This window comes from Grampus griseus, assembly GCF_964374135.1.
Source record: "Grampus griseus genome assembly, chromosome: 7".
Classification (NCBI taxonomy): Eukaryota; Metazoa; Chordata; class Mammalia; order Artiodactyla; family Delphinidae; genus Grampus; species Grampus griseus.
In genome coordinates, this window is record NC_139001.1 from 81,783,320 (window position 1) to 81,811,080 (window position 27,761).

General features: G+C 35.6%; 1 protein-coding gene across 4 annotated transcripts in view; it reads left to right on the forward strand.

The window, feature by feature from the left end:
• ORC4 (origin recognition complex subunit 4) overlaps window positions 1-27,761 on the forward strand; it is a 96,604-nt gene that overhangs the window by 36,165 nt on the left and 32,678 nt on the right. For 2 of the 4 annotated variants that reach the window (XM_082657953.1, XM_082657954.1), the window contains exons 2-4: window positions 17,778-17,851; window positions 20,980-21,056; window positions 21,623-21,713. In XM_082657953.1, the coding sequence (XP_082514079.1) occupies window positions 17,795-17,851; window positions 20,980-21,056; window positions 21,623-21,713 (225 nt within the window). In that variant the 5' untranslated portion in view covers window positions 17,778-17,794. Of the gene's footprint in view, window positions 1-17,777; window positions 17,852-20,979; window positions 21,057-21,622; window positions 21,714-26,756; window positions 27,365-27,761 lie in introns of those variants that run through there. The other 2 variants (XM_082657955.1, XM_082657956.1) reach the window with 2 other exon arrangements.

Sequence of the window (27,761 nt, forward strand, 5' to 3'; positions counted from 1 at the left end):
TCCGGAGAAAACTAATTCGAAAAGGTACATGCACCCCAGTGTTCACAGCATCGCTATTCACAATAGCCAAGATATGGAAGCAACCTAAATATCCATCGATAGGTGAATGGATAAAGAAGATGTGGTATATATACACAATGGAATACTATCAGCCATAAAAAAAATAATGAAATAGTGCCATTTGCAGCAACATGGATAGACCTAGAGATTATCATACTAAGTAAAGTAAGTCAGACAAATACCATATGATATCACTTATAAGTAGAATCTAAAATATGACACAAGTGAACTTATTTACAAAACAGAAACAGATTCACAGACATAGAAAAAACTTATGGTTTCCAAAGGGGAAAGGGAGTGGGCGAGGGATAAATTAGGAGTTTGGGATTAGCATATAGAAAATACTATATATAAAATAGGTAAACAATGAGGTCCTACTGTATCACACAGGGAACTGTATTCAGTATCCTGTAATAAATGGAAAAGAATATGTGTATATATGTATATCTGAATCACTTTGCTGTACACCAGAAACTAAAACAATGTTGTAAATCAACTATACTTCAATTTGAAAAAAAAGATGTTGCAGAGAGTCTCTTATTCCATTTTGCACCACAGTTCTTATCTACGTGATTTCTTATTGGCTTTCCAAAGTTTCTATGATAAACGTGTTACTTTCTAATGAATAAAAAAAGTAAGTTTATGGTCTTAAAAATATAGATGCCTATAAAAAACATAAATTGTACAGATACACATTTGAAGAAATGGATTATCATCCTTGAACTTCTGGAATACTAGCAATTTTCCTTCAGAATGCATCCTTCCACTGTTTTTATTCCCCTAAAGAAAAGTCCAGTGATGATTTTGATGGCTTTTCTGATGTTTACAGGGTTTTTTTTCCTCCCTTCCTCTTGAGACTAAATGACCATTGTGTTGGTGTCACTAGATGTAACAGCTCCTGCTTATAAGTTGTGATCTTGGGCAAGTCATTTAAAACCTCTCTGTTCAATTTCTACTCATATAAAAGGTAGACTATATGTTCTTTATGGTTTCTTTCACCACTAAGTCCATGAGTTTATCCCTTGTTTTATACTTGTGTTGCCTTTTCTGCTTTTTATATTCATATGTATTATTCCAATGAGATTTTAAGCTTCTTGAGGATAGAGACCAACTTTTACATTTCATCTTTCCTGTAATGCTTGCCACATGGCCTTGTAATAAGTAAACATTCACTAAATACTTGTTAGATTGAGTTGATTGAGAAACTTTGAAATCAACTTGGAGCCCGTTGGTTGTCTCGTTTAATAAAAGGAGGTGTTTATATAGAATAAGCATTTATTTAATTCCTTTTCAAAATGCATTTATTTTCTGTCATTTGAAATGTCATTCTCAGCAACAATTTGTGTTTCAGTGTAGCAAAAATGTTTCTTTAAGCAGTATCTGAAAATGAAGCCATAAGCTCACATATATGTATATATGTCACCTATACATGTATATATAAACTCACACACACATACAGACGACAATCAGTATGCCAAAGGTATGTTGTGTGGCCCTGTTATTTCATGTTATTAACTTCTTGGGCCAAAGGAACTTAATCATTAAATGTTATCACCACATAACAATATCACCAGAAATTTTATATCTAGTTTATATAACTGGCAACAAGTTGAGTGCCTAAAATCTGTGGCATGAAAGGACTTGTGACTTAACAGTATTATTTTGGTGAAGCAATAATTTGCTTTTGACTTAAAAACATTATCATATTAATTCAGTGATTTGTTGAGCAGCTTATTCTTAGATATAGCTGGTGGTATTCCAAAGCAAGTCTCATGATCTGTGCCCTTGTAATATTTGATAATTCTAAGTTAAGACAGTAATATTCAAAATTAGGTTGACTTTTGTCATAATATAAATGTTGTGTTGTGAGTCAGCAAGCTGAGAGGTATTTGGTCAGTTGACTAGACATTAGAAAAAAATCTGATTTGAAGGAGTGTGTCAGGAGTCTATCCACATATGTTTTCCTTCATTCGTTTAGTACTGTTAGTCTGAAAGACAATGACTCGAACTCGCCTAAAATGAAGAGGTCGAGTTAACTGTGTATACCAAGTAGATTTTTGTTTAACGTCTGTAGAGTGGCAAAACACTTGGACATCTGACTGGATATTGAACTATATTTGTAAATAAGTTATTAGTGACATTTATTTTCTAGTGTTTTTAGAAGTTAAGTGATTTCCCTAATTATTTTTATTGTTGGCCGAATAGAGTTGATCTAAAATATATGATGTAGAAACAATGAAGTAGAAATAGAGTACAGGCTTTAAACTGAGGAAGTCACCATTAGAAAAAAAAGATCTATAACTGCTCATGAAATCCCAGGAGTAGAAAAGGACATGCTTCATAATTCTCAGGGATTTATCAACATGTAGGTTTTGGAAAGCATAGGAATGGGTAATTATCATGATAAATACACCACCTTGGTTGATAAGTGGGAGCTGAATCTACACGTGATTGAGTCTTGAACTTATTTGTTTAACCATCCTGCTTTGGTTAACATGTTTTTAAAAGTCTGAAATTCCACATATAGTTATGGTAAGTAGTGGTCAATGAATATATCTCAATATTTCACCTTAATCATCCTTTCAGTGGTAAGGGTGTAAGTTGCAGGGATCTTACTGTCATGGGGAATGTAGATAGACTGTTCTGAGCAGGCAGCTTCAGGTGGCATATTTTAATAATTACTGTCATTTTTGTCCTTTGTCAGTGCAGGAATAAATTCTAAATGGTCAGTACCTTTCTGGTTTATAATATAGAAGTGCTCTGGAATTGGTATAGCAAGAATCTTCTCAATCATATATAGGTGTGCACCTTTATGTGTGTGTCAGAACTGAATATCATCTAAGACAGTACAAAAGTCAGAGCTACAATGCCACTCACTTACTTGAGCCCATAGTGTAGGACACTGGTTCCTAGACCTGGTTGTATAGAAGAGTCAATCAGGGAACATTGTGTAGATTACAGATTTTTGACTGAGACCCAGAAATCATATTTTAAAAGCATTTTCCCAGGTGATTATGATGATATTTGGGAAACTGATATAGAATAAAACAAATACTCGGTTGGTTCTTTGTGTATGTTTTCTAATTAGAGTTTAATGTTACCCTTGTGTCCAAAATTTCATGAATGTTTGCTGATTTTTATTTGCCTTTTAAAAATGAAAAGTGTAATAATTCGTGAGTTTGTATCTTGTTTTATGAGGAAGAATTCTTTCATTGGACATACCACATTAAAGGTATTACCTTGCTAGGTGCACTGGGATTTATAATAGTGGAATTCTATCATCGATGAATTGACTATAACCTAACTGCTCTACAGTTTGTCTCTTTACCATTTTACTACATAGTCCCTAAGAATGTTATAATTAGAAAGGTGAGAAGAATAATTAGAATTCAGAAAAATTTTAAGGATGCCTGTTAGTTTTCTCTGTAGCTTTGGCCATTTTTCTATTGACAGCTTCGCGATGAAGATAAAATATTTGAGTAGCATAGCCAGGATGCCTTTCAGTTTAGTTCCTTAGATCTGGACATTTTGAACATCTAAGGGAAAGATCATTAATGTAAAACAAATTATATCTGCTATTTGTAAGTGTATGTGTGCATATTCAGCAAATGGTTTGCTTTACTTGGCTATTGTATAAATGAATATACTGGCTTGGGTAGTTCTGTGTGTGCATATTTATGCATGGTTAAAATGCCATTGTTTATTTTTAGTTGTCTGGTTAAGAGTTTTTAATTCTTCCAACTTAGTTTTTTAAAAGAATAGTCACTGCCATGTTTGTATTCTGAACCATTTGGTCTGGTGGTAGTATATAGAGAAAAGGTCACATAACTCAAGAGTCAACTTTAAATGTCACATAAACACATATAATAAATAAAAGCAGATTATTTACTTGGTTAAATGCATTAACCATGACCAACACATTGAAACAATAAAGGGGAAGAAAAGTTATGTTTTTTGTTTTCCTGCTTTACTGCTCTTAATAGACTATCTGTGGTGGTCTACTTGGATTTTCCATGCAGTAGTCTCATTCTGGGCAGTATTTGAAGCACCTAGCCTTTGGCAAAGAAAAGTATCTCTCGTCTGTGAATCTCAGTAAGTTTCTCCATTCCGTTTTCACTTCAACTGCGAGGATTTCATATGTGACACTTACTGCTCAAGAGATCAATGTCCAGAGGAAGTGGCAAACCAAAGCAGAATGAAGTTGGCTCAGGTTTTACAAAAAAGATTCCACTAACATTTATCAAGAACTCTACAGGCATGGTCTGTGATGTTAATCCTTTTTTTTTTTTTTTTCCCAACTTTGACTGTATGTCAGAATTTAACATTTACTGCTTTAAAAGGGGGAGGGGGGTGTTTTCTACCCCTGAAGATTCAAGAGTGTTGCCCAGGGATTTTTTTTTAATGAATATTCATCCATTTTGCTTGTGTCTTCCTGGATACTACGAACTTTGCATCATACTAACTGACACAGCCTGTCCCACAGTGTTACAGCATTAGTGCTTAACCAGTTCCTCATTCATCTTGTAATTCGGACAGTGAGACTGTAATTTTCCGTTAGCTCCATAGAGCAAATGCCTGTCCTCCTCTCCTGAATCAAGCACATCTTTTTTGGCCTTTTTGTGTTAAAAGTCTTTCATGTTGTTTGATACCAGTCTTAGACTGGTTGATAACTTTTAAGTATTTTATTTTTTAGGTACTAATTTTTACTTTTAATTATTTTAGCCTAGGCATATTTAATTTGTCCCAAGAAATATTGTTGAATCAAAAACTGTTATTAAAACATTGTCTTCTATGATGTTAAAATATACATATCAAAAAACAATTTAAAAATTCTTTGCAGGAAAGAAAGGACTTTTTTTTTTTTTTAAATCAGGGGATGACATAAATATAAAATATCCAGGCAAATGTTTTTTTCTATCTTTCCACTCTTTTATTTTAAAAGTTTATATGAATATTTAGACAACCAGAAGAATCTCCCAAGTAGATCACAGGACTGTATACTTTTTTGGAATATCCTCAGAAGGCTCTCTAAATTATCAGCTGGTAAAACAAAAACCTTTTGTTACTTTTCAGTAACAGGAGGAAAGAGAAACTCCTTGTTTCCTCTTATGTTGTATGATTTGTGATCTCTTTATCTATCTGCTAAGAAGCCTTCTAGGGCTTCAAAGCTTATTTGTTCATTTACCGTGATGAAAGTCCGTTGGCCTCCTGATGCCTGTTTTATTCCACATTCTCCTCTTTTCCCTTCACGATCCTCAAATACTTACGTTAGGCTTAGCTTGGTTTGAAGAGATGCTGTCTATACCCGTGGATTTCTTCATTTTCTTTGGCCTCTTAGCAGTTTTATCCGCTTTGATGTGGAATGCACAGTAATAAAGTCAGTTTTCTCAGTAGCTCACAAAGTGTGGTTCCAGGACAGGCAACAGGAACATCCTCTGGGAATTTATCAGAAATGAAATTCTCAAGGTCTATCCTAGACCTATTATTAAATCAGAAACTCTGGGGATGAGGCCCAGCAATCTTAATCACTTCTAGGTGTTGAATAGCTTTGGGCACTAGGGATTTGAAGTCTTTAGGGTCCATATAACTCTATATAGATTGATCTGCCCATAATTTCTTATTATTACTAGTATTAAAATGTTTTTTTATATTGAGGAATACTTAGTGAATTTATACCATTGAAGTTGCCATCATAGTTCTGGTGTACCTTAGTTGGAGTTGTACTCGATACTTCATTGCATGGTCAAAGTACCCTCAAAGAAATTGTTTAATGGGAACGTATGTATATGTATAACTGATTCACTTTGTTATAAAGCAGAAACTAACACACCATTGTAAAGCAATTATACTCCAATAAAGATGTTAAAAAAAAAAGAAATTATTTAGAACAAGAGTCTAATTCTGTGCTTCATTCCCCCCAGCCCACAACTCTAATTGTTTCTAATCTTGGTTCTTCTCTCCAGTGTAATATAATAATTTATAAAGGGTACTCTGTATCACCATGCTTGGCATTTGACAGCATGGCATATCAGGTAAAACATTTCATTTAATCCCCACAATAATCCTGTGAATTAAATAATGCTTTTATCTCAAACTTTACAGAGGAGAACACTGGGGCTTAGGAAGGTTAATTTGCGAAGGTCACACCACAGAACCAAGAATTCAAATCTATGCTTGATGACGGAACTCTTAGGGACAGTTGATATTACCATCAATCTCAGTTTTCAAGTTCTGCTTCTCCTTGACTTTGTCTGAATTTACATTTATCTTAAATTTGATATATAAATGGCCTTCTTTTAGACTTCTCCTTGCTTACAGTTCTGATTTCAATAATATCCTCAAATATTTCTTTATTTCATTGCGTGTGACTTACTTTCTAAGAAAAATCAAAACTTTCTAGAAAGATTCTAGTGTCTTCATCTTCACTTCTTCTGCCTTCGCTTTTCTGGTTTAACTTCAGAAATGAAAACCTTGAACTCTCTTTTTTCATATGTTCAGTATTACTATATATTAGATTTAAAATCTGTGTTGCCTATATTTTAGACAAGCTAAAACTGGCATTCAGTAACTGCAAGTTTGAAATGAGTAGGGAGAGTATTCCAAATCACAGCAAAATTAAAATAATGAAATTGAGGATGGCTGGAGTACTTGTAAATATTAATAAAATACGTAAAAGTGTAGATTTTGACTAGTAAATTTAATATTCATTTCAGATATTCCTTTTAATCCTCCAAGTCTTAATTGAAGGCAGTGTAAATAAGAATGAAGTATGGTAGCCTAATTCCAGAAAGGAGAATATATTACTAATCTTTTTTTAATGTGTTACTAGCAAACTGTCAACCCATTATAAAAAGACAGAAATAATTGATAATCTTTTTCTAAAGATAATTGACTTTACCTTCTCTTACATCATCAGACTTATAGCTTTATAAGGTATATCATTTGATTTAAAAATTATTTGTTAAAAAACGTGTACTTTATCTTTTGTTAATTTGGGGACTTCTCTATTAAAAGAAATTAATTTCTTAACCAAATTAACTATATTTTAACCAACTTGAATTTCCATTGATGTGACACTACCATGATAATATTATACTACATGTATTTTACTTGAAGTATAAATCATTCTGTATTTATTTTATATAAATATTTATATAAATATATATTAGTATATATATAATTTTTCTTTCATGCTTGGCAGGGTTTTTTTGAGGGTCATGGCATGTAATTATTCAAAACTTTTAAATTTAGCTAAGCAGTTGATTTAAACTAATCTGGCTCCTTTTTAGCAGCTAATTTGCCTGTGGACATTCTCCATTGCCTAACATTCATTCACTTATCAAATATTTTCTTGAAAACCAACTGTATGCCATTTTTGCACTACTTGATTTGGATACAATGATAACATGATTTCTGAGTCTTTCTTTCAAGGAGCTGTGGTCCAGTGGAGCAAACATAAGTAAACACAGAGTTAGTTACATCACTGTATGCTAATTAAGTTCTGTGAAAGGGGAAGATAGCACTTGAGGGATACATAACCCTCAGATTTTGCCCAGACTAGGAGTGTTCAGCCGTGTCACAGAAAGTATTCCAAAGGAAATAATATCTCAACTAAGGCCTGAGTTTGGAGTGAGTCAGGGTATAGAGAATTGTTGATTCTCCCAGGCATATTAAGAGAAGGAGCTGTGAGCTAAACTGGGAAATTAGTCATTCGGAACCTTCCTTTTAAATGATGTTAGGGAATTTGGAATTTAGAACTTCGGGGGTTGAGGATGGAGTTGAAGGGTTTTTACATGAAAATGGGAGTAAGAGTTGGAGGCAATAAAGAAGCTGGCATAGATTTCCAGTCAAGAAATAATGGTGATCTAAAGTAGGATGGAGGCAGCTAGTGACAGGAGTGGATTGGGTTCAATTTTTTTAGGCTATAGAATAGACCAATTGTTACTTGAAACTCTGAAACTGAAAATTAGGTTTATTCACCTTAGAAAGCATAAGTTGAGAGGAGGATTTACTGGAAACCAATAATATAAAAAGTATAGGTGCTAAAGAAATACTGTGAGGGTAAGCCATTCTTTGGGATTACCCATTTCACTGCTCGTCTTAAGAGTATAAATAAAATAGTAGTTTCTACCAAAATTTCTACAACTAAATAATCTTTGTCACCTATTGTATTTGATACCAACATGACTTAGTCATGCATAGACGTTCAGCTCCTTTTACACTTTATGTCTAGTCCTGCTATTTAGAATAGCAAGTAAAATCATGGTATCAAAAGCACAGTAGGAAGTGGAAGGAGGTGTCCCATGATCCACTGGTAAATTTGAGGAGAAATTCAATCAATCTATTTGCAGATAAAGAAGATTTAGTTATACCAGTTATACTCTCATTTTTGTCATTAAGCACTTCAAAAAAACCTATAAAATTAGAGTTTAATTTTGTTTTAACTTTTTATTTTGACATTATTATAGACTCACAGAAGTTGCAAATATAATTCATAGTGTCCCATAAACCCTTCACCCACATTCTCTTAAGGGTGACATCTTATAAAATGATACTGCATGTCAAAACCAGAAAACTGACATTGGTATAACACTGTTAACAAGACTACAGACCTTATTCAGTTCTCAACAGTTTTTACTAGCACTCATTTTTGTGTGTCTGTATAATTCTCTGTGATTTTATCCCATGGTTAGATTTGTTTGAACACCATTGCAATAAAGATGCCGAACTGTTCCATCATTACAGAGAACATTCTTCATGTAACTCCTTTTTGTAGTCATACTCACCCCTAAGTTCTGTCTCCTCACAATCGTGAATCTGTTCTTCATCTTCATAATAGTTTTGTCATTCCAAGAATGTTTTTTAAATGGAATTGTAAAATATGTAATTTTTTTGAGATCAGCCTTTTTTTTCTTTTTTCTGTTCACTAAGCGTGATGCCCTTGAGAGCCATCCAAGTTATTTCACATATCAGTAGTTAATCTCTTTTTTTTTCCCTCAGTTACAGTCCCCCTGTATGTATGGATGTTTCAGTTTCTTTAACTCCATTGGCTCTTTGAAGGACATCTGTATTGTTTTCAGTTTTTTGGCTATTACAAATAAAATTGTTGTGAATATTCACATTTACAGGTTTTTGTTTGAGGATAAATTTTCATTTCTTTGGTATAAATACCGAGTACAATTGCCATGTTACATGGTAAGTGTTTGTTTATAAGAAACTGCCAAAGCATAGGAGAGCTTAAAACGGGTTCAAGATGGTGGAGTAGAAGGACGTGCTCTCACTCTCTTTTTCGAGAACTTCAGAATCACAACTAACTGCTGAACAGGAAGACACTGGAACTCATCAAAAAAGATACCCCACATCCAAAGACAAAGAAGAAACAGCAATGAGATGGTAGGAGGGGTGCAAACACAATAAAATCAAATCCCATAACCACTGGGTGGGTGACTCACAAATTGGAGAACAGTTTTACCACAGAAGTCCACCCACTGGACTGAAGGTTCTCACTGCCACGTCAGGCTTCCCAACCTGGGGTTCCGGCAATGGGAGGAGGAATTCCCAGAGAATCAGACTTTGAAGGCTAGCGGGATTTGATTGCAGGACTTTGACAGAACTGGGGGAAATAGAGACTCCACTCATGGAGGGCACACACAAAGTAGTGTACATATCAGGATCCAGGGGAAAGGAGCAGTGACCCTATAGGAGACTGAACCAGACCTACGTGATAGTGTTGGAGGGTCTCCTGAAGAGGCAGGGGCTGGCTGTGGCTCACCACAGGGACAAGGACACTGGCAGCAGAAGTTCTGGGAAGTACTCCTTGGCATGTGCCCTCCTGGAGTCTACCATTAGCCCCACCAAAGAGCCAGATAGGCTCCAGTGCTGGGTCACCTCAGGCCAAACAACCAACAGGGAGGGAACTCAGCCCCACCCATCAGCAAACAAGTGGATTAAAGTTTTACTGAGCTCTGCCCACCACTAGTCCCTCCCATCAGGAAGCTTGCACAAGCCTCTTAGCCTCATCCATCAGAGGGCAGACAGCAGAAGCAAGAAGAACTACAGTCCTGCAGCTTGTGGAACAAAAACCACATTCACAGAAAGACAAAATGAAAAGGCAGAGGACTATGTACCAGATGAAGGAACAAGATAAAACCCCAGAAAAAACAACTAAATGAAGTGAAGATAGGCAACCTTCTAGAAAAAGAATTCAGAATGATGATAGTGAAGATGATCCAGGACCTCAGAAAAAGAATGAGGCAAATATCAAAAAGATGCAAGAAATGTTTAACAAAGACCTAGAAGAATTAAAGAACCAACACCTAGAAGAATTAAAGGATAAACAAGCAGACATGAACAATACAATAACTGAAGTGAAAAATACAATAGAAGGAATCAATACTAGAATAACTGAGGCAGAAGAACGGATAAGTGACCTGGAAGACAGAAAGGTGGAATTAGCTGCTGCGGAACAGAATAAAAAAAAAAAGAATGAAAAGAAATGAAGACAGCCTAAGAGACCTCTGGAACAATATTAAATGCACCAACATTGGCATTATAGGGGTCCCAGAAGAAGATTGAGAGAAAGGACCTGAGAAAATATTTGAGGAGATTACAGGCAAAAAGTTCCCTAACATGGGAAAGGAAATAGTCAAGTCCAGGAAGCACAGAGAGTCCCATACAGGATAAACCCAAGGAGAAACATGCCAAGACACATAGTAATCAAATTGACAAGAATTAAATAAAAAGAAGAATTATTAAAAGCAACAAGGGAAAAATACAAGGGAACTCCCATAAGGTTAACAGCTGATTTCTTAGCAAAAACTCTACAAGCCAGAAGGGAGTGGCACAATATATTTAAAGTGATGAGAAGGAGGAACCTACAACCAAGATTGCTCTAGCTGGCAAGGATCTCATTCAGATTCAACAGAAATCAAAAGCTTTACAGACAAGCAAAAGCTAAGAGAATTCAGCTTCACCAAACCATCTCTACAGCAAATGCTAAAGGAACATTTCTAAGTGGGAAACGAGAAGAAAAGCACCTACGAAAACAAACCCAAAACAATTAAGAAAATGGTAATAGGAACATACATATTGATAATTACCTTAAATGTGAATGGATTAAATGCTCCAACCAAAAGACACAGGCTTGCTGAATGAATACAAAAACAAGACTCATCTATATGCTGTCTACAAGAGACCCACTTCAGACCTAGGGACACATACAGACTGAAAGTGAGGGGATGGAAAAAGATACTCCATGCAAATGGAAATCAAAAGAAAGCTGGGGTAGCAATACTCATATCAGATAAAATAGACTTTGAAACAAAGATTGTTACAAGAGACAAGGGAGGACACTACATAACGATCAAGGGATCAATCCATGAAGAAGATATAACAATTATAAATATCTATGAACCCAACATAGGAGCACCTCAGTACATAAGGCAAATGCTAACAGCTATAAAAGAGAAAATCGACAGTAACACAGTAATAGTGAGGGATTTTAACAGCTCACTTACACCAATGGACAGATCATCCAGACAGAAAATTAATAAGGAAACACAAGATTTAAATGACACAGTAGAGCAGATAGATTTAATTGATATTTATAGCACATTCCATCCAAAACCAGCAGATTACACTTTCTTCTCAGTTGCACACAGAACATTCTCCAGGATAGACCACATCTTGGGTCACAAATCAAACCTCAGTAAATTTAAGGAAATTGAAATCATAGCATGCATCTTTTCTGACAACAATGCTATGAGATTAGAAATCAGTTTCAGGTTAAAAACTGCAAAAAACACAAACACAGGCTAATCAATATGTTACTAAATAACCAAAAGATCACTTAAGAAATCAAAGAGTAAGTCAAACAATACCTAGAGAAAAATGACAATGAAAACACAATGATCAAAAACCTGTGGGATGCAGCAAAAGCAGTTCTAAAAGGGCAGTTTATAGCAATACAATCCTGCCTCAAGTAACAAGAAATATCTCATACAATCTAACCTTACACCTTAAGGATACTAGAGAAAGAAGACAAACAAAACCCAAACTGAGTAGAAGGAAAGAAGTCATAAAGATCAGAGGAGAAAGAAAGTAGAAACATAGAAAACAGTAGCAAAGATCAATAAAACTAAAAGCTGTTTCTTTGAGAAGATAAACAAAATTGATAAACCTTTAGCCAGACTCATCAAGAATCAATAAAATTAGAAATGAAAATCAAGAAGTAACAACTGACACTGTAGAGATACAAAGGCTCATGAGAGATTACTACAAGCAACTATATGCCCATAAAATGGACAACCTGGAGGAAGTGGACAAATTCTTAGACAAGCACAACCTTTCAAGACTGAACCAAGAAAAATAGAAAATATGAACAGACAAATCAGAAGTAATGAAATTGAAACTATGATTAAAAATCTTGCAGCAAACAAAAGTCCAGGACCAGATGGTTTCACAGGTGAATTGTATTGAACATTTAGAGAAGAGCTAATACACATCCTTCTCAAACTCTTCCAAAAAAATTGCAGAGGAAGGAACACTCCCAAACTCATTCTACGAGGCCACCATCACCCTGATACAAAAATCAAAGATACTACAAAAAATGAAAATTACAGACCAACATTACTGATGTGTAGAGATGCAAAAATTCCAAACAAAATACTAGCAGACAAAATCCAGCAACACACTAAAAGGATCATACATGATGGTCAAGAGGGATTTATACCAGGGATTCAAGGATTCTTCAATATACACAAATCAGTGTGATACACAATATTAACAGATTGAAGAATAGAAACCATATGATCATCTTAATAGATGCAGTCAAAGCTTTTGACAAAATTCAACACCCATTTATGATTAAAAAATCTCCAGAACATGGACACAGAGGGAACCAACCTCAACATAATAAAGGCCATATAAGATAAACCCACAGCAAGCATCATTCTCTATGGTGAAAAACTGAAAGCATTTCCTCTAAGCTCAGGAACAAAACAAGGATGTCCACTCTTGCCACTAGTATTCAGCATAGTTTTGGAAGTCCTAACCACGGCAATCAGAGAAGAAAAAAATAAAAGGAATCCAAATTGGAAAAGTAGAAGTAAAATTGTCACTGTTTGCAGATGACATGATACTATACATAAATAATCCTAAAAATGCCACTAGAAAACTACTAGAGCTAATCAATGAATTTGGTAAAGTTGCAGGATACAAAATTAATGCACAGAAATCTTTTACATCCCTATACACTAACAATGAAAGATCAGAAAGAGAAATTAAGGAAACAATTCTATTCACCATTGTAACAAAAATAATAAAATACCTAGGAATAAATCTACCTAAGGAGGTAAAAGAGCTGTACTCAGAAAACTATAAGACACTGATGAAAGAAATCAAAGATGACACAAACAGATTGAGAGATATACCATGTTCTTGGATTGGAAGAATCAATATTGTGAAAATGACTCTAGTACCCAAAGCAAACTACAGATTCAGTGTAATCCCTATCAAAATACCAATGGCATTTTGTACAGAACTAGAGCAAAAAAAATCTTAAAATTTGTATGGAAATATAAAAGACTCCAAATAGCCAAAGCAATCTTGAGGGAAAAAAGCGGAGCTGGAGGAATCAGACTCCCTGACTTCAGACTATACTACAAAGCTACAGCAATCAAGATAATATGGTACTGACACAAAAACAGAAATATCGATCAGTGGAACAGGATAGAAAGCCCAGAGATAAACCCACACACCTTTGGTCAGCTAATATATGACAAAGGAGGCAAGGATATGCAATGGAGAAAAGAGTTTCTTCAGTAACTGGTGCTGGGAAAACTGGACAGTTACATGTATAAGAATGAAATTAGCACACTCCCTGACACCATACACAAAAATAAACTCAAAATGAATTAAAGACCTAAATGTAAGACTGGACACTATAAAATCTTCGAGGAAAACATAGGAAGAACACTCTTTGACATAAATCACAGCAAGATCTTTTTTGACCCACCTCCTAGAGTAATGGAAATAAAAACAAATAAACAAATGGGATCTAATGAAACTTAAAAGCTTTTGCATAACAAAGGAAACTATAAGCAAGACGAAAGTACAACCCTGAGAATGGGAGAAAACATTTGCAAACAAATCAACAGACAAAGGATTAATCTCCAAAATACATAAACAGCTTATGCAGCTCAATATTAAAAAAAAAAAAAAACAACCCACTCAAAAAATGGGCAGAAGACCTAAATATGACATTTCTCCAAAGACATATAGATGGCCAAAAGGCACATGAAAAGATGCTCAACATCACTAATTATTAGAGAAATGCAAATCAAAAGTACAATGAGGTATCAACTGATACTGGTTAGAATGGGCATCATCAGAAAATCTACAAACAATAAATGCTGCAGAGGGTGTGGGGAAAAGGGAACCCTCTTGTACTGTTGGTGGGAATGTAAATTGATGCAGCCACTATGGAGAACAGTATGGAGGTTCCTTAAACTAAAAATAGAACTACCATGTGTCCCAGCAATCCCATTACTGGGCATATACCCAGAGAAAACCATAATTTAAAAATACACATGCACCCCAGTGTTCATTACAGCACTATTTACAGTAGCCAGGTCATGGAAGCAACCTAAATGCCCATAGACAGACAAATGTCTAAGGAAATTGTACATATATGCAATGGGATATTACTCAGCCATAAAAAGGAATGAAATTGTGTCATTTCTAGAGATGTGGATAGACCTATATACTGTCATACAGAGTGAAGTAAGTCAAAGAGAAAAACAAGTATTGTACATGAACTCATATATGTGGAGTCTAGAAAAATGGTACAGATGAACTGGTTTGCAATGCAGAGGTGGAGACACGGATGTAGAGAATAAACGTATGGACACCAAGGGGCAAAAGCGGGGTGTTGGGTGGTTGTGGGATTAATTGGGAGATTGGAATTGACATGTATACACTAATATGTATAAAATAGATAGCTAATAACCAGCTGTATAAAAAAATAAAATTAAGTTAAATTGAAAAAAAACTGCCAAAAGGAAACTTTGCAGAATGGCTATAACATTTCACATTCTTACCAGTAGTTGTATTAGAGATGTGGATTCTCTGCATCCTCACCAGCATTTGCTGTTTTCACGTTTTAATTTTTGCTGTTCAAATAGGTGTGTACATATACCTCATTGTGGTTATAATTTGCATTTTTCTAATGACTAATGTGTTTCATGTGTTTATTTGGCATCCATATACCCTCTTTGGTTGAAGTGTCTATGCCCTTTGTCCATTTTTCTAGATTTCTGTATTGTTGAGCTTTGAAGCTTCTCTGTATATAAGTCCTTTGTCAGATATGTGGTTTGCATCTATCATTCCAAAACTCGTCGTTTCATCTATAAAGTTAGAATTGTCTTTTAAAATATTCTTTGTAATAGAGTGGAGATTTGACTGTTATTTGGAGGGGCTAGATGTATTAAAATCAATGTCAATTAAGACTCAATTTGCAGTAAAAATTTATGTGGGTTAGGAACTGAAGTAGTGTGTATGTGTATGTTTCTTTCATGAATGATCACCAAATGACGAATATGTTTGTTTTTAGTGGCTTACCTGAATTATATTTGATGCAAAGAGGCAGATTAGACACCTACCCTGCAACCTCAGGCATTTTACTTACCTCTTCTGAGCATGTTTTTTCAACCCATGAAATGGGGAGAAATATGTTTTAATTCCATTAATACTGTGAAATCGCTAATATAGCTCTACAAAGATAAGGTATATTGTAAAAGCTCTCCTCCATTTTTTAAAAATTCACTTCTCCTTATTGTCTAGGGGACATTTGTTCCATTGTTTCCTGTGATTTCAGATTTTGGCTTGTAGACCTTCTTCACAATCAAGAGTATCTTAAACCAGAATGAGGATATCATTTCATGTTGCTAAAATGGTTTTTTGCCCACACACAACTCTGATTTAAGGGAAAAATTTTAAATAGAATAAAATTAAAATAATTAATGTAAAGTTTCTCAAGCAAGGTGCCTCATACAGAGAAAAAGCTGCTAGAAGGGCTCTAAGGGTGACTGAGGAAACCACTTTTCTCTTAAGAAAGAAGCTTCTTAAGGGACCAAGACATCAGTAGAGTACTCTGTTCTTGAATTTCCAATTTGAGTGCCTGGAGCCGGAAGCCCTTTGGGGTTTAAGAAGGGAGGGACAGATTTGCTTGTTATCTGTTTTTCAAAGCATTTCTCAACTGCTGTCCTGTTAGAAACAGCATTCCAAGGGTTGGCATCTGTCAGTATATGAAATTAATAAATATGAATATAAAATATGTCACAGAGGTTGATCTTCCTTTAAGTTATTGAAATGTGTACTTTTTAAAAACAGTTGAGGCCTTCCCTGGTGGCGCAGTGGTTGAGAGTCCGCCTGCCAATGCAGGGGACATGGGTTCGTGCCCTGGTCTGGGAAGATCCCACATACCGCGGAGCGGCTAGGCCCATGAGCCATGGCCGCTGAGCCTGCACATCCGGAGCCTGTGCTCCGCAACGGGAGAGGCCACAACAGTGAGAGGCCCGTGTACCGCAAAAAAATAAAACAGTTGACTAAATAGCAGTTAACCAAGTATATACAGTTATAGCTATATATAATAGTTATATATAATCAAGTATACCGTGACTGGGTTTAAATCTTGACTCTGTGACTTACACACTGGTTTTGGTCAAGCTACTTAACCTTTCTGTGTCTTCTAATCTGAAAGCAGTGTTAATGATCATATTTATCCCATAGGGTTATTCTTAGGATTAAATGAGTTCATAAAATCAGAGCACTTGTAACAGTTACTGGCTAAGCTATTATTACCTGATTAGTAAAGTAATTATATAGGAAATTGTTGATGAGAAAATTAGATCTTTTAGCCAAAGGTGTTTATCTATGAGTATATTGCCCTCAAGGAGAATTTTACAGAACTTCTTTTTTTTCATTAGTATATATGTATTTTTCATTCCAGTTACCATTGCCAATTTTATTTTGGACATTATGCTAAAATGCTTGGAACTTTTAAATATCCTCAATTTGGGGACACTGACAGTTAACCAAATTTTGTTTAGTGTGATTTGATTATGAAAAAGAAGTACAGGCAGTTCTGTATGTTTACAGAAGAGACATTTTACCTAGTCTGTAATGAGTGTTTATGACTGATGAGTAGAACAAGAAAGCGAAAGCTTTCTGGAAGGGCTGATCCTGTGGGATGGATCTCTCCTGTGGGGAGAAACACTGTATGTAAAGGAAGCATATAGATTGGTTTTTGTTTTTGTTTTTAAAGGCAAGGAAGGGAAGCTGAATAGTAAATTGAAAAGAAAGGTAGGAGTAATTGTGTGTGAGAACCATCTAAATTGTGGAATGGAGTGTCAATTAAACCTGTACTTAGACAAAGAGGAGCCGTTGAGATGTTTTTTTTTTCTGTTTTTATTGAGAAACAATTTACATACATCACTGTATAATTTTAAGATGTTTAGCAGGATGGTTTTATTTACATATATTATGAAATGATTCCTACAATTAGGTTCAACTGAGAATTTTTAAAGTTTGAGAAATTTGAACATTTTTCATGTTTTAAAACTTGTTTATTTTGATTCTCTAATAGTACATTCTTAAATAATCTCTATAAGTTAATAGTCTTTATATTCATGCTAAAAATTATTTTTCTTTTTTTTAAGGATTTCAGTTTGTTGAAATGAGCAGTCGTAAATCAAAGAGTAACAACTTAATACAAGCAGAATACCTTTCACAGGTTGGTATATATTTTCATTACTCTGAAGGTCTGTTACCATGCAAAGGTGATAAGAGAATTAGTCATCTTCTTAACTTGAATTCTTCCCTTAGCATGTATGAAGAACCACTCTTTTCATTCTCAAGGGAAGAGTATCTTTGCTACTTCCTAATTTCAACCTCTAAGTCTTTGGATAGATGGAATCCTAACTTTACTCATGTCTTCCTAAATGTGCTCTAGTTCAGTTTAGTTTAATATTATCTTTAGAGTTTTGTACTACTTTTGGTAAATTTATTCCTAAGTATTTTATTCCTTTTGATGCTATTGTAAATGGAATTGTTTTCTTAATTTTATGTTTTATTTATTGCAAGTGTATCTAAATGAAATTGATTTTTCTATATTAATCTTGTATTCTGTAACCTTCCTGAACTCGTTTATTCTAATATTTTTTTAGTTTATTCCTTAGGATTTTCTTTATATAAGATCATGTCATCTGCAATAGAGGTAGTTTTAATTCTTTCTTCTCAATCTAGATGAATCTCATTTCTTTTTCTTGTCTAATTGCCCTGACTAGAACCTTCAGTGTAACACTGAATAAACTAGCAAGAGCAGACAATCTTATTTTGTTTTTGATATTGGGGAAATGCGTTCAGTCTTTCACCATTGAGTATGATGTTAGCTGTAGGTTTTTGTGTGTGTTCTTTATCAGGTTGAGGAAGTCCCTTTATATTCCTAGTATGTTGAGTGTTTTTATCATGAACATTTAATGTTTTCTTAAGTGCATATATATCTCTTTCGAGGAGTCTAGTAGGGAATGTGCATGATATTTCTACACTGGCATTTCTTTTTTAAAGATTTTTTTGATGTGGACCATGTTTAAAGTCTTTATTGAGTTTATTACAATATTGCTTTTGTTTTATGTTTTGGTTTTTTGGCCATGAGATATATGGGATCTTAGCTCCCCAACCGGTGATCGAACCCACACCCCCTACATTGTAAGGTGAAGTCTTAACCACTGAACTGCCAGGGAACTCCCTACACTTTCGTTTCTATTTATCTGGCTTGACCAGACTACATTTCTTTTAAACAAAAACTAAATGTTGGGCTTCCCTGGTGGCACAGTGGTTGAGAGTCCGCCTGCCAATGCAGGGGACACGGGTTCGTGCCCCGGTCCAGGAAGATCCCACATGCCGCAGAATGGCTGGGCCCGTGAGCCATGGCCGCTGAGCCTGTGCGCCGGAGCCTGTGCTCTGCAACGGTAGAGGCCACAACAGTGAGAGGCCCACGTACCGCAAAAAAAAAAAAAACAAAACTAAATGTTTTTGGCATTCCTTTGTGAGACCTTACCTTCCTTCTTTTAGAAGGAAAATGTTTAATTCTGTTTTTTAATTTAACTTTTACATATCTTTGTAAAGTGAACAAATCTTCCATGTGCAGCTTAATTAATTTCTACACATGTATACACCTGTTTAACTTTCATCTCAGATCACTTTAGGATTTTTGAACCTCTGACTATTCACTACAACTTCACTTTATCTCTCACTTTATTTTATACAGTTGTCTCTCTAATAGACTTTAATGAAGTTTAAAAAAAGAAAAGGACTGAGGGTTGTCTTTTGACTTCTAGTGATCTTATCTAGGGGGCGGAATACACACTATGATTCGTTGAATCTATATATGCCCCTTTAATTTTTTTACAGATATCAGCTATTACCTGTATAGTACCTATATTGTGTTATAGATAACTGCCTCTTTTAATCATCAAAACAGGCCTGCCAGAAAAGTGTTATTGTTTCTTTGGCACCAATCTTCCTATTCTTTCCCCTTCCTCTATAACTATAAGTATGGATTATTTTATCCCCAGTGAATAATTTGCTTTGATCATCCTCTGGTACATGTAAAGAGAACTCAGATCTATTTCTTTGGTATGTGAAGGATCAGTCCCATACTGTCAGTCTGGGAGAAGCAAATAATCCTGGAGGCTTCTTGTTTCTGCTGATGGGGCTAAATCTGAAACAGCCTCCTAAGGTTTTTGTCACTGAGGACCTCTGTATTAGCAGCAAAGCAGAAAAGGAATGATTTTGATGATCCATATTTTTAAAGATCATGATTGGCTTTTTTTTTTTTTTTTTTTACACAACTGAATCTAAGCCCTTTGTTCTAAGGCAAACTCAAAATTTAGGTCTTTAGAAGAATTTTTTCTTAATTCCAATCATTTCGTATTTTATGTCCTAGGTGAATATAATTTCTTCCATATAATTGAGCAAATCCTTATATGCTGTTACTGCTATTTTGCAGGTTGTTTCTTGAATGTGTCATTTTTTTCCAAATACATTCATTTCTTTCCAATATATTTGCAGTGTTTTTTTAGGCATAGATCATGTTCTTTTAGTAGTATGGTGCTCTGCATCTAATAGGCCCTCAATAACTATATGGACTTTTAAATTTCTTTTTTTTTGCGGTACGCGGGCCTCTCACTGCTGTGGCCTCTCCCGTTGCGGAGCAACAGGCTCCGGACGCGCAGGCTCAGCGGCCATGGCCCACGGGCACAGCCGCTCCGCGGCACGTGGGATCCTCCCGGACCGGGGCTCGAACCCGTGTCCCCTGCATCGGCAGGCAGACTCTCAACCACTGCACCACCAGGGAAGCCCTAAATTTCTTTTATTTCCTCGGAATCCTGACTTTTGTGACAGGTAGAGATTGATAAGGCTTGAGGTAAACCAGTTTAGATGTGTTGGTCTCTAGAGACTGAGGTGTGGTTCATGAGCATTATTAAATTAGATTACATTATTAGATTCTCTCCTGTCTTTGTTTGTTGGCTGATATGTTATGCAAAGTGAGGTATTCATTCACTCACATGGATTAAAACAGCCTTCAAATTGCTGATGTATCTAAAGGAACTAATTCTTTCTCTTGTTGAAAGCTTCATAACTAAGTTCTCATCCTTTCTCTGGGCCTTGAGATAGGTAAAAAGAATTGTTAATTTTACAACTTAGGAAAATGCCAGATGTCATGATGATAAGTTATTTAGGGAGGGTTGAATTGATTCATTAATACCTAATTCTGACTGCTATAAATGTATATTCTTATTCTTTTTTGATTGCATATGTAATATTTTCATTTATATTTATTCACTTTATTTTAATCAGGCACAAAGAATTTTACGGGAAAGATTTTGTCATCAGAGTCCACATAGTAACTTATTTGGAGTACAAGTACAATATAAGTAAGTTTAGCTATCTGCTTGTCTGTTATGAAACTACTTACAGATGCCCTTTAGGTTTTGCAAAAATTGTCATACACAGATTTTATTAAACAAGGCTAACAGACATTTTATAGAGGTAAAAAATTTTGCTTTGTATATAAAAAAATGACTGTTGTGAAGCAAGAGCAGATATCAATATTTCCATAGTGAAAAAAACCTTTTAACTTTCAATCTTGTATCATTTCTATAATCTGGTATTATGGAGAGAATTCTGAGCTTGCACCTACCTAATACTCAGCAGCCAGCTGTGGAGTGAAAGGTTCTAAGAGTTGCCACTGTTGTCCCTTGTCCCATACTATCATAAAGACCAAGATACTTCAGTGTTACTTGGTTTCTCTTTTTGACGTTTCCAGAGAATCAGTATTTGTGTTCTTCTCTGTAGGACTATTTAGAGCATAAGTCAAGTGCCCAGAAGAAGAGAAAAAAGGAATGGCTGTTTTTTGTTCAAATTCAGCTTTTAAAAAGTATTACCTAGCAAATTATTTCAGCTTTCCTTTTTAAATTTTGGCCTATCTATATCATTTCAGACACTTAATTGAGCTGCTAAAAAGAACTGCTATTCATGGAGAAAGTAATTCTGTTCTCATTATTGGACCCCGAGGATCAGGAAAGACCATGGTAAAAGCTGTTGATTTCTGATGTTCCTTTGCTTTGTAGGCATGTGATGATTCTTAGGGACAACACTGGAAATATTTTTCATTGTTTTCATTATTGTGTTACTAATATTTTGCTTTTTTTTTTAATTTAAATCATAAAAGACATGCAAAGCCTGTATAGAGTGGTATATTTGAGTTGAACAATGTTTTTTACCTTTTTCTCCCTCACAGTAACAAATTCTCAAATAATGTTTGTTCCATCATGGTCTTTTATCCTTGAAGAATTTGTGATTGACAATGGACAAAGCAGACTAGCAGCTATTGAGCCTGTACCTTGTGTCTTTTATTTATGTTTTGTCATTTATTCTTTACATTAACCCTGCAAGGTAGGTTTGGTATTGTCTCTATTTGTAGATTAGGTAACTAACATACCATGCATTCTTTTTTTTCCTCTTATTGTTTAACCCTAACTCAGGCAGTTTTTATATGTACACTCACGTCTTCTAGAATTCTCTTCTACTTTCCCTCTTTACTATATTTGCTTAGTCACCTTCAGAAGATACTGTTGCTTTTTTCCCTCAGTTTCTCTTTCTTCATTCATTATATAAGACAAATTATGGCTGTTATATTGCAAGTATTACTATTTAATTATAAAATCTGTTTTCTGCTATATTCCATGCAATAAATTTAGATTTCTCACTAATATGCTTTTTATATTATGTGTATAAGTAAAATTATGTATTATTTTATATTAAGTAAAATTATGTAAAATAGAAATAAAATTACGTTTTTATTTATTTATTTATTTATTTTGCGGTATGCGGGCCTCTCACTGTTGTGGCCTCTCCCGTTGCGGAGCACAGGCTCCGGGCGCTCCGCGGCATGTGGGATCTTCCCGGACCGCGGCACGAACCCATGTCCCCTGCATCGGCAGGCGGAATCTCAACCACTGCGCCACCAGGGAAGCCCTACGTTTTTATTTTTTAAGCACTATGTTTTCACTGTACATTATGTAAGATGAGGAAATTAGGACTTTAGGATTTTACTGTTATCACCCATTTCCACTATTGTTTGAAGTACATCAATTGGGAATTTAGATCTAGATAATTTCTTTTCTTTTTTAATCTTTTAAGAGTTTTTCATTTATTATAATCACATTTACGATAGTATTTATTTTTGACTGTTTAATTTGGTTCAGTCCTTGGGCTCAGTCCTTATATGTAACCACTGTTTCTTTATTCTTGTTTTTTTATTACGATTTTCCTTTTTGTGTTTGACTTCAGTGCTATTTGGGGTAGTTTTTACAGGAGAACCATGTGACTAATATGCTTTGGAATTATTAGACTATTTAAAATTATTAACAATAATTCTATTAAGAATAGAAAAACTGAGCAAAGATATGCACAGAAAGATCATAGGAAATTAAATACAAAGCGATCTTAAACTTATAAACATGTTCAATTTCACTCATATTTAGTAAATTAAATAAAAACTATAGTAATTTTCTCTATCAGGTTGACAAGAAAATCTGTAAGATTGATAACATACTGATGTTTTTGCTGGTGGTATAAATTAGAATTAGACAAAATCTAACCACACTACAAATGTGTATAATACCCTTTGACTCAGCAACATTTCTAGGAATTTACTGTTGTGAAATGATGCGTGTACAGTTACTTATTTCAGCACTGTTTGTTAATAGTGAAAGATGAGAAACAATATAAATGCCCATCAACAGAATACTGGTTGACAAATCATGGTACATCCATCCATATAATGGACTATGATACAGCGGTAAAAACGAATAAGGAAATATTTGTAGACAGTACATAAAGAAAAGGAAAAAAATGCTCATATTTCTGTTGGTTCATCTGTGAACCAAAAATTCCCTGAAATGTGTATATATTTTTAAAAATTTTTATTGGACTATAGTTGATTTACAATGTTGTGTTAGTTTCAGGTATATATCAAAGGTGAATCAGTTTTACATATATACACATCCACTCTTTTTTTAGATTCTTTTCCTATATAGGCCATTACAGAGTATTGACTAGAGTTCCCTGTGCTATACAGTAGGTTCTTATTAGTTATCTGTTTTATATATAGTAGTATGTATATGTCAATCCCAGTCTTCCAATGTATCCCTGCCCCCTTTATCCCCTGGTAACCATAAGTTTGTTTTCTACATCTGTGACTTGTTTGTAAATAAGTTCATTTATACCCTTTTTTTTAGATTCCACATATAAGTGCTATCATATGATATTTGTCTCTCTGTGTCTGACTTACTTCAGTCAGTATGACAATCTCTAGGTCCATCCATGTTGCTGCAAATGGCATTATTTTGTTCTTTTTTATGGCTGAGTAATATTCCATTGTATATATGTACCACATCTTCTTTTTCCATTCCTCTGTTGATGGACATTTAGGTTGCTTCCATGTCCTGGCTATTGTAAACAGTGCTGTAGTGACCATTGGGGTGCATGTATCTTTTCATATTATGGTTTTCTTCAGGTATATGCCTAAGAGTGGGATTGCTGGGTCACAAGGTAGTTCTATTTTTAATTTTTTAAGGAACCGCCATACTGTTCTCCATAGTGTCTGGAGAACAATTTACATTCCCACCAACAGTGTAGGAGAGTTCCCTTTTCTCCACACTCTCTCCAGCATTTATTATTTGTAGATTTTTTTGATGATGGCCATTCTGACCGGTGTGAGGTGATACCTCATTGTAGTTTTGATTTGCATTTCTCTAATAATTAGTGATGTTGAGCATCTTTTCGTGTGCATTTTTTTTAAATTTATTTTTGGCTGCATTGGGTCTTCGTTGCTGACCGCTGGCTTCTCTCTAGTTGCGGCGAGTGGGGGCTGCCCCTCGCTGCTGTGCGCTGGCTTCTTATTGCAGTGGCTTCTCTTGTTGCGGAGCACGGGCTCTAGTCACCCGGGCTTCAGTAGTTGTGTCACGTGGGCTCAGCAGTTGTGGCTCACGGGCTCTAGAGCACAGGCTCAGTAGTTGTGGCGCATGGGCTTAGCTGCTCCGTGGCATGTGGGATCTTCTCGGACCAGGGCTCGAACCCGTGTCCCCTGCATTGGCAGGCAGATTCCCAACCACTGCGCCACCAGGGAAGTCCCCATTTTTTATATATATAAATTTATTTTTATTTTTGGTTGTGTTGGGTCTTCGTTGCTGTGCAGTGGCTTTCTGTGCTTGTGGCGAGTGGCGGCTACTCTTCGTTGCGGTGCATGGGCTTCTTATTGTGGTGGCTTCTCTCATTGCGGAGCATGGGCTCTAGGCACGTGGGCTTCAGTAGTTGTGGCTGACGGGCTCTAGAGCACAGGCTCAACAGTTGTTGTTGTGCACGGGCTTAGTTGCTCCGCGGCATGTGGGATCTTCCTGGACCAGGGCTAGAACCTGTGTCCCCTGCATTGGCAGAAGGATTCTTTACCGCTGCACCACCAGGGAAGTCCTTTCATGTGCTCTTTGGCCATCCATGTGCCTCCCTAAGATATTAAACACAAATATAGTGAGTTATTTGTTGAGGCAGGGATATGGGAACAGAGGTAGTAATCTTTTCACTGCATATCTTTTTATACTTTTTGAGGGGTAAACTATATGACCATACAATCTATCTTAAAAACTAAAGAATGGAAAGTTGGTTGAAGGCAAGGGTAAAAACCCCAACAACCTGCTTAACAGAACAAATCACTAGTCATTCAGACCACAGAAATGCAAAAGAGAATTGAAGTTTAGTAATATGGGGAAATGTAAAAAATATTTTAAATACATCAAAAATTATTTTGCACATTACTTACAACATGGCTGGGATTGAATTCTTGGGTCACAGTTTTTTCTCCTTTGGAATTACATAGATTTTATTCAATTTGTATTCTGTGGGAAAACTCCAAGGGTAGGCTTTTCTTTTTTCCTTTATAAATTGCTGTTTCAATCTGGATAGTTTAGATTATGCAGTCATAACAACCCTAAATTTCAGTGTCTTGACACAAAAGTTTATTGTTTACTTTTGCTCTATGCATAGTGTGGATCAGCAAGGGGACACTGTTCTCTGTAGTCACTCAAAGGAAGTGGTGGATGTTATGTCAGCATTTCTCCACAAACACCCCCGTGGAAGAAAGGGAGCATGATGAATCATGGACACTTTTAAAGTTCCTACCCAGAGGTGATACAGAACACATCTCACAGTTCATTGAACAGAGTGAGTCACATGGTCACACCTAATTTCAAGAGAGCAAGGAAGTGCATTTTTCCTAGGTGCCTAGAAAGGGAGGTTAAGCAGAAGTAAGGTGAACATCACTGATGACCACCACAGCTAACATGTTTTGAGTTTGTGATATTTCCTCGTCTGGATGCTTTTAGAATTTCTCTGTCTTAGCAGTGTGAACATTTCACAGGCTATTTCCAAGTGTGGGTCATAAAAACTGAAGCTCTGCAAACCCTCTTAATGTGAATTTAAGTCTTTCTTTAGTAAAGGATAATTTTCCTTTCTTTCCAGTTTTCATTATTTTATTGTTTTTGGAAAACACATTATCCTATGTATTTTTTATTTATTTAATTTAATTAATTTATTTTTTTTTGTGGTACATGGGCCTCTCACTGCTGTGGTCTCTCCCGCCGCGGAGCACAGGACCCTGACACGCAGGCTCAGCGGCCATGGTCCACGGGCCCAGCCACTCTGCGGTATGTGGGATCCTCCCGGACCGGGGCACGAACCCGCGTCCCCTGCATCGGCAGAAAGACTCTCTACCACTACGCCACCAGGGAAGCTCTATCCTATGTATTTTTTTTTTTTTTTTTTTTTTTTTTTGCTGTACGCGGGCCTCTCACTGTTGTGTCCTCTCCCGTTGCAGAGCACAGGCCCTGGAGGCGCAGGCTCAGCGGCCATGGCTCACAGGCCCAGCTGCTCTGCGGCATGTGGGATCTTCCCGGACTGGTGCACGAACCCGTGTCCCCTGTGTCGGCAGGTGGACTCTCAACCACTGTGCCACCAGGGAAGCCCTATCCTATGTATTTTGGAAGAACATTTTTACATAATACTTTAATTCTTCAAGGAGCTCCATAGTGATACTCTTGTATCAGTACAGGAGAAAATGAGATCTAGGAAATCAGTACATTAGACCTGTTATTCTGTGGTACACTGCACATCTTGAAACAAAGTAACAATACAACAGAGAAGTTGAATCTCAGTGATTTATACATCAAAGTGTCAAGCCTAACAATATAACTTGAACAGCTAATGACTGAATTTATTCTGAACTTTCATCTTGGAAGTTTGTCCCTAGAGGCATGGAGAAAGTTCAGAAAAAAGGAAACAGAGCTAGTAAACGCTTACAAAGTTGTATAAGTAAATACAAATTAAAGCTATACTCCATTTCATTAGTAAATTGGCTAAAATAGATATATTTTTTTACAGAAAAAGTAAGCAGATAGTACAGAGTTCCCATATAATCTCCACATACATACATGCACACACGTGCACACAGTTTCCCCTATCATTAATATCTTGCTTTAGTGTGGTACATTTGTTAAAATTAATGAAAGTGATAGTGAGACATCATTACTAACTAAAATCCATTGTCTACATTAAGGGTCACTCTTTGAATTCTACAAGTCTGTGGGTACAGCACACTGTTCTGGTGTTTTGACGTCATTTATCTAATGTGAGTTAACTGGAATATGGAAGAACCCATACCTGGTATTCCATTTTGGTACAATTTAATTTATTCCTACTGCACTCCAATATTGAGAGGTCAAAAAGATAAGGAGTATTGTTTAACTCGTGCCACTTTTGTGATTTGTTGTATGTGGGAGTATCCTGAGATATAAAATATATTCTTAGATAAGAATTTTATTATGTAATATAATTAGTATAATTATATATATCATAGCATTAGTACAGTCGTGTTAGTAATATTATTTAGTATAATCATGTAAATTTGAACTTAAAAAATAAGATTACAGTATATTTAAAACACTATCCTTGGCCAAACTATCCAAAATACAAAAATTCAAAATCTACAGTTAAGCGATAAAGGTAACAGATATTGTGGTTTGTTG